Here is a 12750-nt window from a genome sequence, read left to right as displayed (position 1 = left end):
GGGAAGAACAATCAAAAACAAGCCCATACTAAGGCTACCATCACAACTATGTTTATTGCAGCATTATCTACCATAGCTAAGATATGGAACCAACCCAGATGCCCCTTAGTAGATGAATGGATTGTGTATATATATATATATATATATATATATATATATATATATATATATACAATGAAATTTTATATATTCTTTCTCTCTATATATATACAGTGTAATTCTATATATAAAATGGAATTCTATATCTCCATAAGAAAGAATGACATTGTACCATTTGTCAGGAAATGGAAAGACTTGGAAAAAATTATATTAAGTGAAGTAAGTCAGGACCACAGAAACATAGATCCCATGGTTTCCCTTATTTTGCAATAACTAGTACTTGTGCAGGACAAGCAGAAAAGGCCAAAAGCTATGTACATATGACCATATAAGATGATGTTAAGCAAAATGAATCCTAAGACAGGGACACATGCTTATTTCTTTCTTGCTATTGTTTCTAATGTATTTATAATGTACCATGTGATTATTTTGTTTCTTTTTATGTTCTTCCCCCACAGCATAACCCCTGTTTTCACTGTATTTGATGTGGGTGCCTGCATCTTGTATATACACTTCTCTAATTCGGGAGGGGAAAGGAAAACAAAATGCTTAAATAAGGATACAGGTTGACCCATTGTAACAATGAGATGGACAAAACACTATGTTGAAAATAGACTTGGAGGTGGGGGGGGGTATAATTGTGGATATGGGAGAAAGGGATGATAGGGGGAAAACAAAGGAAGAGGTAACAGTACTCAACAGGAAATGTACTCATTACCTTACTCATGTAACTGTAACCCCTCTGTAGCACTTTTACAATGAAAAACATACAAAAAATAAAAAAATAAAAAATAACATACTGCACCAGGTACTAGTGGCTCATGACTATAATTCTAGCTATGACCTCTCAAGAGGTCATAGTTTGAAACTAGGTGGGAAGAAGTCAGTGTGATTCTATCTCTATTTATGCAAAAAAAAAAAAAAGAATTTGAACTGCAGGTGTGACTTCAGCTATGAGCAAAAAAGGTGAGCAATAATGCAAGGTCCCAAGTTCAAGCCCTAGTACCAGCATGTGCACACACACAGAGAAACACACACAAACAACAACAACAATCAACACCCAATACCCATGTACCTCATCCTGACAGGGTACCACACGCCAGCTCTGTCCACTGCCCTTCTGGGTAGGAATAGTGTAACTTTCACAAGGCATCATTTGAATAGCTATTGTTATTATCCTTGAGCTACAGTTGAGGAAACTAAGGAACAAGGAGAAGCTGTATGTTGGTGAGTGGCTGAGACAGTCTAGCTATACTCTAAATAGCTTCCCTGGGTGCCCAATACTGAGTTGTTAAATCAAACAATGCCTTTCATTATTCATTATACTAAAAGAGGTGACGCTGATCAAGATGCGTTGTATTCATAAACTGCTTCGCACAACTACTTAAAGATAATAAAAATATTTTTTAAAAACAAGTTTCAACTTTCTCATGATAAAAATGTCCAGTGTTTCTCCTTATAGCCCTTAACCTTCCTGCCATGCTAAGCAAGGTAACTTAACTTCACAGAAAATTCATTGTTTGCTTTAACTTTCAGGTTCTCAAAACATGACATTTCTTTGTAATAACTTGTTCTTAACTCCCTAATGCTTTCTCCGTGGTGTAGCCAAGCGTTATCTTACACATCAGGGAAAAAAGTCCATCAAATTCTTAATTTAAAAATGTGAACAGAAGAATTCTATCAAATAAAACGCCACTTTGACACTTCTAATAGTCCATTTAAAACAAACATTGCCACACATAGACACTAGGATTTACTTTATTTACTTTCATTCCATTCTTCTTGAATGAATGGCTTCATCCAGTCCACAAAGAGAATACCCTGGGGCTGGTAATTAACCGGGAAGCTTGGAGCATCTAACGTCTGTCTTGAAAGACTGTTGATGGATGAACAATGGGTGCAATAGACCTAGCCTCTTACTACGAATGGCTCATCATGTTTGCAATTATGGGTCATTTTGAAAGGAAGTACCTCCAACAAAAGGATCAATTGTTCATTCACTGTCCTTTCCTTACGAGACTGGCTGTTCTAAAAAGCTACTTACAATGTCACTATCTCCCATGCTACCTCACTTCTATGAATTCTGACACACTCCCTATGGATTCATTTCTTCTGCGTCTTTTTTAGAGTAAATATATTTTTAAAGAAGAACTGGCAAGATACCATATTGGGGAAAGTACTTCCCAATTTTTTACTATCCCAATAGAGCATTAAGGGCAATCTTAATGAATTGCCACAACTGGGAAACTTAGACCAATAGAGATTGGAAACTGTAAGACTTAAATCAGGTCCTTCAGAACAATGCCCTCTGAAACCAGTGAATTTGGTTTCCTCTCTTGATCTTTTTTCTTCTTCTTTCCAGCAGTTGTCGCACTGTCTCTCTTGTCATATGGTATTGCCTCTTTGAGTCTGTGCTCAATGATTCCTCTTCTTAAGAGGACCTCACCCCTTGGATTAGGGCTCATCACTAATCTCCCACTCCCAACCCCATACATTTGTTTTTCAGGGTTTCAAAACATTACTATAGCACAATAAGGGATTATTAGAGATTGAGAGAGATGAAAACAATACAACAGATAAGTCATTTACATAGCATTTGTTACATGAACTGGTAGTTACAATTTGACCTTTTTTGAGACAGGATCTGCTATGTAGCCTTGAACTTGAACTCAGGATCTTTCAGTCTCAGCGTCCTGAGTGCTATGATTACAGGTCTTCAGGATTTCACCATATATTTGGGGAGGACACAATTCAACCCATAAACATGTATATACATTTATCTAATTTGGGGAATGGAAGGAGAATAACAAAATGCTAAAACAAGGACACGGGATGACCCATTGCAACAATGACACTCACAAGACACTATGTGGGAAATGAACGTTATAACTTTGGGGGGCAGGGAGGTAGAGGAGGGAAGGGACAGTGAGAGAAAAACAAAGGAAGGGCTAACAATGCCCAACAAGAAATGTACTCATCACCTTACTGATGTAACTGTAACCTCTCTGTACAGCATCTTTACAAGAAAATAAAAACATTTTTAAAAGAATCCATTGATTAGCAGCTTGGACACTAAAAAGAAAAATCCATCCTCCAGAAATTATCTCTTCTTGTAATGAGAATAGCCTGGTATAGAACTCAATTGTTCTTCTAGAATCAAGATGCTTATGAAGTAATCAAAAGAAAAAAAATTCTACAAGCTACTTTGCAATCTTGAAATGCTATATGGAAATGGCATGGTCTCTGATGGACCTTGCATGTTCTGGAGGCTTCCTGGTGAACTGGTGCATCAGGGCAAGGGTGAGAACAAGGGAAATATGGGTGAGTCCACCCCAGCCCCACTCTGCCGGCCTTGAGTTCTACTAGAGCTGACATAGCTTTCCTGGGCTGACTCTGACTTTTCTGTCCATTGCTGCTCCTGTATGTGCCTGCTGCTTATTTTCTTTTCCCTTTATTTTAATTCTTCCCTGTGGCCAATTGCATACCATTGCCTCTTCTGGTATCAATTAAGACCTGCCTTTATTACTCCATCTCTTAATTCTCTTACATACCTGAAGTTCTGCTTCCTTCTAGCTAGTGTTGACTATGATGACTGTCACCAGTGACCGTGGGGGGGGGTGTAAAAAGGAAAGGGTGGGTAAAGACAGTCTTAATATTCAACGTATAGAACTGAAAATGAACCTAGGAAACTTAAGGGGATGGATGGGAGGCAGGGAGGAAGAAGGATGTTAGGACTGTCACTGATCCAGATGTATTGCACATATCCATCAATGTGCTGGATTGAAGCTCCTTTGTACACCTGTTTTTTTTTTTTTTTTTTTTTTTGTCGGTCGTGGGGCTTGAACTCTGGGCCTGGGCGCTATCCCTCAGCTCTTCAGCTCAAGGCAAGCGCTCTACCACTTGAGCTACAGCACCACTTCCAGTTTTCTGGTGGTTTATTGGAGATAGGAGTCTCACAGTCTTTCCTGCCCGGGCTGGCTTTGAACCGCGATCCTCAGATCTCAGCCTCCTGAGTAGCTAGGATTACAGGCGTGAGCCACCAGTGCCCGGCTTGTACACCTGTTTAAAGATAAGTTAAATTTATTTTTTAAGAGAAAGCATGGGGCTGGGAAGGTGGCTCAGTGGTAGAGCACTTGCCTTGCATGCATGAGGACCTGAGTTCAATTCCTCAGCACCATATAAGCAGAAAAAGCTGATTGACAACAAAAAAGCATGCAGTAGGGAATGTCAGTTTACTTATTCATTATCATACTTATTCTTCTTCATTCCTTGAACTTTGAACTAAATCAGAAAACATATATCCTGATACAAAAACAAAACTCCTCCCATTATCAGTGGTAAGCACCACCCACCGCTTTAAAACAAAGCAACAACAGAAACGTTTGCTCAAACCTGACCCCCTCCTGCTACAATATATGTCATGCTCAGGATTCACTTTTCATACACATTTCTTCAAATGAAGCAAAATATAACCCATTCCACTGAAGAGCCTCCTCCATGTATCTTTGAGTCTGTAGATTGTATCTATTCATTCTCATTCACTGGAGTCCACAATACTTTGATTTACACAGGATGTTTCTCTTCATGCTCATAGTCCTTTGGACATGGATAAGCATGCACATTCACTAGCTGAGCATTCAGAGTCCGATTTCCAAAAACAAAACAAAACTGATTTTAAAAAAATTGTTTTTTTGATAGGGGAGGCAGTTCCAAGCTGTTTCCAATTGTCACCTTAGTGATTTCTTTCTTTCTTTTTCTTTTGTCTTGGGGCTTAAACTCTGGGCTCGGGGCGCTGTTCCTGCGTTCTTCAGCTCAAGGCAAGAGCTCTATCACTTGAGCTACAGCACCACTTCCAGTTTTCTGGTGGTTTATTGGAGTTGAGTCTCATGGACTTTGCTGCCCTGGCTGGCTTTGAACCGCGATCCTCAGATCTCAGCCTCCTGAGTAGCTAGGATTACAGGCGTGAGCCACCGGTGCTGGCAATGATCACCTTTAGTGACACACTTTGAAGGTGACCTTGGGGTAGGGAGCATATTCCTTCGAGTATAACTTTTTATCCACCTTTCCTCACATTATAAAACTAGCCCTGACCAAACCACGTTTTTTTCTGGTCAGAAAGAGATGAATTCAGAATCCTTTTGGCACCAGGATTTTGCTTCCCAGGGCTCTGCTCCACTTTTCTAGCTCTCCCGAATCCGGTGAAAACTCTTAAGGACCTTGGAGAAATTGGAGTCTGTGGCTTTAAGGCATGAATCAAGGAGGGAGCCTGGGTTTCTATTGTAGCCACAGCCCGGAGCTACCGTGTGGAGCCCATTTAGCCATTAGCTAAGCTGGGGTTTTGTTTGGCCTAGCAACCGCCCGCGCGCGCGGTCCCTGGGGCGGTCTGGGTGTCACCTGGCCTCTGGCTGCAATCTGCGCGCTCAGACTCCGGGGCGGGCGGTGGCACCGAGTCCGCTTTCTCTGCTCCAGGACCCTCGGCGGCCCCGACGTGTCGTGGCGAGGGGACTGGGGCGGGGTTGCGCCGTGCTGGGGGTGGTTAAGGTCGGGCTGTCACCACCTGCAGCCTCAGCTCTTGCTGAGCCCGTCAGGCGCGTCGGGAAAGGACCGTCCTTTTCCTGCAGTTTGGAAGTTCCTGGAGGTGCATCCAGAACCCGAGGCCTCCGGGACCCTGCGGTGCACAGGGACCCCAAGATCAACGCTCGCACCCGGGGCCACCCGATCCCGATCATCGCGGGCGGCGGCGGATGGAGCTTGGGATTCGGGCAGCAGCGGACACCGCATTGGCCTGGCCAAGGCCCCGGCATGAAGCTCGCCGTGTTGGACTTGGGATCTCTCTTTGCCAAAATCTTCAAGTCCTCGACGGCAGCGTCCCCCGCCGTCCCGTCGCCGGTCGCCCCGTCCAGCCTCCCCGGAGGCGCCGCCGAGGGCGCCTCGCTCGCCATGGCTCCGCCCTCCACCCTCTTCCCCTCGCTGGCTCCCGAGTCCTCGCGGGGTCCACCCACCCCGGTGCACCCTGCCCTCACCTGCTCCCACCCCAGGGGCTCGGCAGAAGTCCAGCGGTCCCCCTTCTCCCTGCCCGGTAGCCCGCGAACAGCCAAAGTCCAGCCCGCGCCGGGCGCCCCCGGCTCCCCCAGCCACCTCGGCGCCCTGGCGCGCTCGCCCCCCGGCCCCGGCGGCGTCTGGGCGGCGGTGCCTTCGGTCGCCGGCCCCGCGGGCTGCAGCGGCGGCGTGGCGGCGGCGGCGAGTCCGCGGAACCCTCGCCAGCCCGGCCCCGGAGAGCGCGAGCCCAGCGCCTGGATGGGCCCGGGGCCTGGCCCCAAGACCTTGTTCTTCACCTTGCCGGACATCGGGGAGGAGTGGGCTTCGGGCAGTGACTCGGAGGACAGCGAAGAAGGGTGAGTGGCTGCTGGGGAGGGGGGGAGGAGGGGGGAGGGGTCTGTCTGTCCAACTGTCCCTCTCTCTGTCTGTGTTTGGTTGGGAAAACTCAGTGCTCCACCTGCTCCTCGGGTGAATTTTCAGGAAAAGCTCCCTCCTTCCCCTTCTCTGCTAGCCTTTCTTGGCTTTCCAACAGCAGTGAAAAACTTTGTCCTACTTTAAAAACAAACAAACAAACAAACAACCAGGAAGGCTCAAGGGAGAAGAGGGGAAATTTTGTTTTCGTCTACCTGACGAAATGATCTATCCTTATATGATCTATCCTTATATGATCTATCCTTAGATCATTAGCAAGTGTCCACCGTGACTATGAAGGCTCCCTAAGTCCCTTTCTTTGTACGTAACCCACTGCGCACCTTGGCCACCAAGATTTGATTGTAGAAACAGTAAAACCCAACTAAGTCCCTACTTTCTAAGGATCAGCCCCAAGGCTTATCCCCAGTGGACTGGGGTTCCTGGATATGACGTGGAGTTCATTTACACATGCAGCTCATCTTCTGATGCAAACGGAACTGGCAAAGCTCACGACACCTCTGATTATGTCCCCTGGAGGTCTTGTTTGAGTTCTTGCTGTAGTGCCCTGGGTTGCTACAGAAACGCAGACTGACTTCATGAGATTACAACTCTAACTCTCTCTCTCTCTCTCTCTCTCTCTCTCTCTCTCTCTCTCTCTCTCTCTCTCTCTCTCTCATTACTTTTGCAAAATAAGTACTTCAGAGTAAAAGTGAATTTAAATTTTTACTGATCAGATCCTACAGCTAGCTATTCTTGCGAGTGCAAAAGATGTTTCACCTTTTTCAGAGCTACAAAGGAAGAGCGAAGTAGTCAAAGGCAGATCGGAGAAGCCCATTCACAGATGGAGGTTTCTGCACCATTCATCATAAAACAGTCAGGCTTAATAGCATAACCATTACCGTGCTCTTCCCCCCCCCCCCAATGTTCTGAGAAGGATTTTTGCTTTATGACTGATGCTCACTCATTTGCAGTTTAAAGAATTACAATTTCATAAAACCGCCTGACATTCCTATCAATGCTAAAAAAAAAAAAAAGCAGCCAAAGAATACTGAGTTAAATAAATCCATTCTTTAAAAAATACTGTGTTATGAAATACATATTTTTATTCATTGGTATTTTCTCCAGGGAAAATTAATTGTCATTAGAATTCTGCATAGAGCACATATGCCTAAGGAATTAGACCTTTGTTTTTAGCAACTGGTCCTTAACATTTATGCAATTAATGTTTTATAAGCCAACAGATCTACACACTGACCTCAAACTCTCAGTACTTTTAACAAATAGGCATTGCAACACGCCATGATCACTAAATGAAGTGGCATTAGTTTCCATTCTTCAACATATTAGCCCTGTATATGTTGTTCTAACATTTGTAATTAGATATTTTTTGAATAATGGTATACTTGGCATTAGTTACACAAGAGATTTTTAGGCATTAGCTAATTGCACTGAAAGTCAAGAAAATGAATTTTATAAATAATATTCTCAGAGATTTGTTTTCAAATTATCCTGATGATGAATGTTATCTGTAGCAGAAGATAAAGTATGGACAGAGGTAGTCCAGAAGATAACCCTTGTTTTGTTAAAATACACAACTACCCCTTTATTCTCATGCACACTTCTTCAACCTTTAAAATGTAAAAAGGGACAAAAGGGAAAGACTAATGCACTAAGGTACATTTTTTTCCCCAATGTTAGCAACCTTTAGCACTTTGAAGTATATTATCCCTTGTGGATCCCTGTAGTGGCTAGGTATAATATTGAGTAAACAAACACCCTAAGACAACACATTTAAATGATCTCCCTGCCATTTTAATTGCCTAACAGACAGTTGCTGCTGTCTGCCTGCTTGATTAATGTTAATGCTGAGTGTTTAAATTTCAAGAGAGACAGAGAGAGACAGAAAGAGAGAGTGGCAGAGACAGAGAGAAGGGGGATTGGTTAGTAGCCCTGGTTTTGAGCTTTGACCCCTGGATTCCACCAATGAGATCTTTGTGCAACAAACACCCTTTTCATTCACAGGACATATTGCAATACCTGAGTTAGGATGGAAGACACTGAGTTCTCTTTCCTTATCTCATATGTGCACCCCCAGATACGTGATTTGAACCTTTCACCTTGGCTTTTACCTCCCAATGTGTTTGTTTTCTAGATGCCACTTTAGTTATCATTTCCAGAGTCCCTCCTTCCTCCTCACGACCTTCTTGGCCACTGGTTTCTAGCCATGAAATTATCAGCTTGTAGAGGCCTTATTATTTGTTCTGTAAATAAAAGAACTTCCAGTGATGACTGATAAGTAGATAGTGCTGATTATGAGTGATGGTAGATGGCAGATGACAAACTTCAGTGAGGGAGTATGTGTATCTTTGGCAGGACATTGCTATTAGGATTACTAATTCTTTGTCTGATTGATTGTTTTCCACATTGAAAGTGTCTTAGCGTAGGCATATTGCAAGTAGCTGCCTGAAAAGCTTGTGAACTGGTTTGACAATAAGATTATTGCAGGAACTTAGATTTTTCCCATTTATTTATCAATGAGACAGCCTAGTATGGACCCAATAATCAGACAAGGTGGGCTTTAATCTTCAACTATTTTGCTTTTGAGTAATTATGAGAGTTAATCATTCTTTCCAAGCTGTGTTTTTTTTTTCCTTCTTGATAATATGGAGACAGTAACACTTTCTAAAAACAGATGTTCCAAATATTAATTGAAATAACATACTGAGTACCTAACATGTGGAGAATTATTTAAAAATTGTAATTACTACCTTGTTGGCACTGAAATGTAAACTGAGAACATGTTTTATGAAAAGAAATATAACAAATGAAGAGAAGAATGGAAGATCAAAAGGACTCATTTCTATTTCTTATATACATATAATAAATGACATATTTTCAGTTCAACTTTACACAGGGTAAAGTTTAGCTTAATTAACATTACCACCAAATTCTGTATTATGCCAAGAAGAAAATGTATTTATTTTCCTAGAACCAAATTTTTAGGGACAATACAGAGTAATCAGTAGTATCACCGAGCTTTTATATAGCCAATTTCCCTTCCCATGTGATCCACTGATTTATGTATCCTTTATTAGACTATAAACACTTCCTACTTGAAGCAATGCAGACTCACAAGAGGGATTTAGTAAATATTTTTTTAATTTAATTTAATTTAATTTGTGAACATACTGTACAGAGGGGTTACAATTACATGGGCAGGATAATGCGTACATTTCTTACCAAGCATTGCAGCCTCCTTTGTTTACCCTTCACATCCCTTCCCAGCCTCCCCCTTCCCCCCCAAGTAAATATTTTTTTAGGAATGAATAAAAATGTTTTTTTTCCTGGCCCAGCACTGGTTGCTCATACTCATAATCCTATTTATATAAGAGGTGGAGATTTAGAGGATCACAGTTTGAAGCTAGTCAGACAAGAAAAGTCTGTTAGGCTCCATCTCCAAAATAACCCAGGACAGAGTATGGCTAGCCTGGAAGTGTGACTCAAATGGTAGAGCACTTCAAACCAAGCAGGAGGTCTGAGTTAAAACTCCAGTACCACACATTGTTTTTCCTTCATGTAATCCTTTTTTTTTTTTTTTTGCGTTCCTAATTTCAATAGTCTAGAAACAATTGTTCTCTTCTTTAGGACTATTGTTGACTTGGGCCTTTTTGTTCAGTTGTCTTGGAGTTTTCCCAAAGCTGATTAATGCCTTCTGCTGGGATTTTACATTTCCACTGGGAGGAATGGTGATCTCACTGTACAGTCATCATGTGACTTATACTTTCTATTACAGTCATATGACCATGACTTTCACTAAAAGTAGTAAAGAGATTGGTTAGAATTCATTGTAAATGCATGGAAATACAATAATGAAATCTCCCCTCCCATATAGCTAATAAAGTTAATCAAAAAAAGAATAATAAGAAAATGGATGAAAGTTTTTTTATGTCTTTTTTTTTTTTTTTAAACTAGGGCTGAGAACAGAACCCAGGGCCTTGGGCACACCAGGCGGGCGCCCTTCCGCTGGGCTAAACCCCCAGCCCCTGAAAGTTTTTTTAAAAAGTAGTAATGAACTTGATAAAAGCTTTTAAAGTCTACTATTTGCTTAAAACCAAGAAAATGGTTTTGTTCTTACTCTTAGGCAGTATTTTATTTTAGCTTTCAATTTGCCTCCTTACTGGTATATTTAAAGTAGTAGCTGCTCTGTGTTCTTCTGTGTATTTAGAACATATTCTGGATTTTTTTCCTAATATAGTCAACACACATATATAACTTGATATATATTAAGCTCACAGGACCAATCACATGGTATTTGAGTTTTTGAAAGTTGTAGAACAGTAAACTTCATTTGAATTAGCTCAAATTTTTGAGCAAATATTGAAGTCAGATTGACAAGATACAAATTCTACTTTAAATCCCAAGAGTGCTAATTCAGTACTAATGCTGGATATCTTACTCCACCTCTCAAAGTCACTTCCCAACATTGAGAATTAAAAGTCATCACAATTCTTGTAATATAGTCCCAGTCTTCAAGGCAGTTTTTGTAACAAAGGCATGGATTGCAGATAATAATTCCGAAGTGTTGGAGACTGTAAAAGGATTGGCTACATCCAGCCCTGGGCACCAGGCAGAGGCAGGCAGGCACAGGAGAAAGATTATTATAAGGTTTATTAGAGGAGCCATATTTCCCCCAAGAGGGAGCCCATGGCCTCAGTCACCATCCAGGTAGCAGCAGGGTCTGGGGGTAGGAAGTGAGGTAGATGGGAGCTCAGGTGGGTCTGGGCAGAGAGAGGGAGGGGCCGGCTGTATGGCGGGAACTCCAGGAATGGGAGGGGGCCCAGGTCTGGGTGGAGCCGAGGACCAGAGGTGAGCTTACTAACCGAGACTAACCCAGACCTTTGACAGAAAATATATACGCACAACAGTCTCTCTATTCTTCTTATTTATATCTTTGGGAAGATTCTTTACTTAAAACTATGGATGATCATAATTTATTCTTCGCCCTGAATTCTCTAGGAAGGAATCATGTCACAGTGAGCTCAGTGAACTCATGTCTCAGGAGAGGAATTCCCCATAGCTTGAATTTAGTTTCCATTTGCAGCTCAGATGCTGCCAAGGTGATAGAAACTAAAACTCAGTGGACTGGGGCCTCCTTCATCTTTATTGTAGGCACGAATCTCATTCCGGTGGCTGTACATGAGACATGGACTCTCTGTGGTGAGGAATAAACGCACCATAAACAGCTTCTGTCCTTGGATCCATCAACATATTCATGAGCTCTTTTTGCCCTTGATTAGAGCCCAAGTCTCTCCCACAGATCCAGGAACTCCTGGAGTTCCCTAAGTCAGCCTACTGCTTTATTTTCTAAACCAATAGGCAAAAATGTCCTTTGGATTTTTTAGTGTGAGAAGGGACACGGGAAAATGCAAACACTAGAGTAGAAATGTCAGTTAAACATAAGAATCCTCTACTGTATAGAGAATCCTCCTTCTTTCTTTTTTTTTTATATATTTTATTTTATTTTATTTGAGAACATACTGTACAGAGGGGTTACAATTACATGGGCAGGATAATGCATACATTTCTTACCAAGCATTGCAGCCTCCTCCTTTGTTTACCCTTCACCTCCCTTCCCAGCCTCCCCCCTCCCCCCACCCAATCATACCCCCCTCCCCCCCCCCACACCGACATTGTAAAGCTGGTTTTGACATGACATTTTGTACTTCTCATTGTTGCAACAGGTCCACCTGAATCCTTAAACGACTTGTTTGTCCCCATCTCCTCCACATGTTATACTGACATCAAATATAGTGAAAGCGGGGGTTACACTGTGGGGGAGGGACATACAAAGCAACAAAGAAATAATCTTATAAATGTGTTAGAAACACATGCATGAAAGAAACGAAAACATTAAAATACATATTTAAGGGTTCGTTTTCCTAACATCACATTATCTGACCTTTTCCGCTTGACTCATACCTATACTAGATATTGCAAATAAGGGAAACCATGGGACCTATGTTTCTTTGGGCCTGGCTTACTTCACTTAATATAATTTTTTCCAAGCCTTTCCATTTCCTAACAAATGGGACAATGTCATTCTTTCTGATGGAGGCATAGAATTCCATTGTGTATATATACCACATTTTCTTGATCCATTCATCTACTGAGGGGCATCTGGGTTGGTTCCATATCTTAGCT

General features: G+C 42.1%; 1 protein-coding gene across 1 annotated transcript in view; it reads left to right on the top strand.

The window, feature by feature from the left end:
• The first annotated feature begins 5660 nt into the window (after positions 1–5660).
• Fam149a (family with sequence similarity 149 member A) overlaps positions 5661–12750 on the top strand; it is a 43411-nt gene continuing 36321 nt past the window's right edge. Inside the window, exon 1 of the mRNA XM_070016377.1 lies at positions 5661–6494. Within this exon, the coding sequence (XP_069872478.1) occupies positions 5902–6494 (593 nt within the window). The 5' untranslated portion in view covers positions 5661–5901. The remainder of the gene's footprint in view (positions 6495–12750) is intronic.

The sequence above is a fragment of the Dipodomys merriami genome, unplaced genomic scaffold (assembly GCF_024711535.1).
Source record: "Dipodomys merriami isolate MVZ:Mamm:240054 unplaced genomic scaffold, mDipMer1.0.p SCAF_12, whole genome shotgun sequence".
Taxonomy (NCBI): Eukaryota; Metazoa; Chordata; class Mammalia; order Rodentia; family Heteromyidae; genus Dipodomys; species Dipodomys merriami.
Note: the sequence above shows the minus strand (reverse complement) of the source record. Positions and strands in the feature narration are given on the sequence as shown.